Below are 3,342 nucleotides of genomic sequence, written 5' to 3' on the forward strand. Positions count from 1 at the left end.
CCAGTCTTATGCAGGGTCCCTACTCCCATAACTCACCTAGCTGCTGCTTCCTGCAGTGCTTCCGGCGGGGTGAGGACCCATAGCTCTGAAAAGGGCGCTTGACACCTGGAAAGAGAGGAATGAGGGCATAGGGGAGAGAAGGGGAACCCAGGCAGCAGCTTTGGGGTGCTCTATTCCACAAGTGGACCCAGGAAGAGACGTATGGGACACCTGGGAATTATGAGAAGGCCATTTCCATGGTTTCACCAGAAGCTTCAGGCTCGGGGCCAGGATAAAGCAAGCAGGCCCACAGCAGGGCATTCTAAGTGCCATGCCCACCAGGGAAGGGCCAGGCTCTGAGAATCTTTCAGTTACCTGTTTGAGCCTGTAACTGGTTCTTGAGAATACACATCAACACCATGACATGATACCTGCCTTCCTAGAATTCCACGAGGGGACAAGGACATGAGAACAGGCTCTCTGGGTAATACCTGACAGGGGATCTAGAAGGCTGAGGCTAGCCACACTCAGAGTCTCTCCTGGTAAAAGGCAGTGGGGGCAGGCCTTGAAAGTCACAGAGAGGGAGGAAGTGGGGCTCAGTCCATGTGCCGCAGAAGAAATGGTGGCCACTAGCCACCACTAGCTTAAGGTGAAGACTGAGCATAACAGTTGGCACCCTGAGCCCTAACCCCAGATCTCACCATGGTGAAGCGGGGGTTCAGGATGGCTGTCCTCACCAGCTCCTAACTTCTTAGAGAATTCTGTAAAACAGAGCAGAACACATGTCACCGGGGATGCGAGATACAGTGTCAAGAGGATATAAGTTGCCCGGATAGCTCTGAGTGGTATCTGTTCTGGGAGCAGCCATAGGTTCCATAGATTAAAAACTGACACCCAGTCATCTTTCAGGGAAGCAGGTGGTGCACTCTTCATGCAACAACATGCAGAAGTGTACATGTATATGTACACATGTGCATCTCAGCGAGGATGCATGTCTGCACACATATATGTGTGTACGTGCTCACATGCCTGTGTGAGCTGTCTGTTCATGTGTATGTGAGTATGTGTCCCTGCCTCCACACTAATAGAGCTCATGGGTGGGGGGGTCTCACTTTCTATCCAAGGACTCCTTGTCCCTCAGTATCTCATGCTCCTCCTCAGTGCGACGCTCAAGATGGTACCAAATGGGATAGTCAACCTCCCTGCTTATTAGTTGGCACTGAGGTCTTCTGACTGCACCGCAGAAGGAAGTCTCTTGGTCACTGCAGGCACTTAGAATGTACGGCTATTCTATGTTCTCTCTGTGTGACCAGATGGGTCAGTGGGGGCAGGGATGGGGAGGCTGAAGCTCTGCGGGTCACAAGGCTGTGCTGGAAGCCTCACACCTCACATGTGGACCCTTACCGTCTTTTGAGCCCCAGATGCTCCACAGTAGTACCTCCAGCTCTAGAGGCACGTCAAGCTCCATGCACAGACTATGGATGAAAGACTCCCAGGTGGCCAGGCTCTGGGTGTGCAGCCTCCTGAGCTGAACATCAATGCTCTCAGGGTCAAGGGCCTTGCTGCCGTCCGGGTCCACGGTACGGAGGTAGAACCTAACCTTGGCACTCAGCCATTCTGAGTTTTTACTCAGCAGACTCACAAGCCTGGTCCACAGGTTCTCAGTGTTCAGTCGGAGACTCTCAGAGTCCATCAGAGGCTGGCCCTGTGGAGATGAGGGGAAACGGGTGAGCTTGGGGGTGGGTGAGTGGGGGGCAGGCAGGCTGGAGTCCGTGGTCTATGGTGATTTCTGCTGTCAATCTGGAAGATGGGCCTCTGGCCATACATGTGGAGGATTGTCTGCACTACATGAATTGATATGGGAGGCCCCATCTTGATGTGGATGGAACAATTCCCTGGGCAGGGGATGCTGGACTGTCTAGAGGGCAGGGAGGGAACCGAGCACTGGCATTAATCACTCTACTTGCTGACCGTGGATAAGACCAACAGCATCACACTCCTGCCGTCCTGACCTCCCAATGTAATGGACTGGACCCTTGGGCATCACACTCCTGCCGCCCTGACCTCCCAGTGTAATGGACTCTACCCTTGGGCATCACAATCCTGCCGCCCTGACCTCCCAAGTAATAATGGACTGTACTCTTGAGCAGCTTTCGCTATTGTCAGTGTATTGTATTATAGCAACAGAAAGTGGCCTGATGTGTCTGCTCACAATCAGCTTCAGAGACAGGTCTGCTTCTGTACCCTCCCCTGATCTATAAACACACACACACACACACACACACACAGAGAGAGAGAGAGAGAGAGAGAGAGAGAGAGAGAGAGAGAGAGAGACTAAGCAGAACAGTTTACTAGTTCTTCAAAGTATACCAGGCTCTGAGGATGCTGTTTCCATGGGCCATCTGTGCTGCTTCAGTCTGGGTTCATCTCACGACAGAGACGTCTAGCCACCCACTAATACTGTTCTTTCTTAGAACTATAACTCCCAACTGTTCCCTGATTATCCAGAATAGACTCGACCCCCCCCCCAGGCTCCCTAATAGTTAGACACAGCCACATGATGGGGGTGGGGTTGGTCAGTGGGATGCAAGAGGATGCTTTCCTTTGCTTCTTTCTGGTGGCTGGAATGTTAACAGGATGCCTAGACCTTGGGCAGTCCTGTTGGGTAATGGGGTCAAGGTCAGTGCTGAGGAACGTGTGAGTGAAGTTGCTCAGCTTCCCTGGACTCTGTGCCTTTAGCCCTCTATTATGTGCCTGAGAAGTACATTTTTATGTTGTTCAAAATCCTGTCACTCAAGAAGTTCTGCATAAAGTGGACCCGGGTCTTAGCTACTACAAACCATCTGCATTCTCTCTCTGTCTCTCTGTCTCTGTCTCTGTCTCTCTCTCCAAAGATGGAGTTTTAATTTATATTTATGTGTATGTGTCTGTGTGACCTGTATAGGTCAAAAGAGGTCACTGTGTTCCCTGGAATTACAAGCAGTTCCTAGCTACATGCTGTGGGTGTTGGGATCTAACCCTGGGACTTCTGGAAAAGCAGCAAGAACTCTTAACTGCTGAGCCATCGCTCCAGCCCGCTTTCCACCTTTAGATGGAAGCTTCAAAGAGCCTGCCGGGAAGAGTTCCCATAGATGGCAAGTGTAGTAAGGAGGCCACTTGTTTGTCCCGGCAGCCCAGAACCAAAGTAACCACACAGAAACTATATTATTTAAAACACTGCTCAGCCCATTAGCTCTAACTTCTTTTTTTTTTTTCTTTATTGCAGAAGACAGAAACATGGATAGACACGACATGCAGGGTGAGGTTGAATGTTTATTCAGGGGGTTATGGAGGAGGGAGGGTGAAGGGGGGACAGAGAGAGAG

At 51.1% G+C, this 3,342-nt stretch overlaps 1 protein-coding gene across 1 annotated transcript in view; it reads right to left on the reverse strand.

The window, feature by feature from the left end:
• The window catches only part of Nlrc5 (NLR family CARD domain containing 5), a 55,201-nt gene extending 53,529 nt beyond the window's left edge, over positions 1–1,672 (reverse strand). Inside the window, 3 exon segments of the mRNA XM_026777567.1 lie at positions 37–105; positions 681–740; positions 1,384–1,672. Coding sequence (XP_026633368.1) covers positions 37–105; positions 681–740; positions 1,384–1,672 — 418 coding nt within the window.
• Between the last annotated feature and the right edge of the window lie 1,670 nt (positions 1,673–3,342).

Source organism: Microtus ochrogaster, chromosome 4, assembly GCF_000317375.1.
Source record: "Microtus ochrogaster isolate Prairie Vole_2 chromosome 4, MicOch1.0, whole genome shotgun sequence".
Lineage (NCBI taxonomy): Eukaryota > Metazoa > Chordata > Mammalia > Rodentia > Cricetidae > Microtus > Microtus ochrogaster.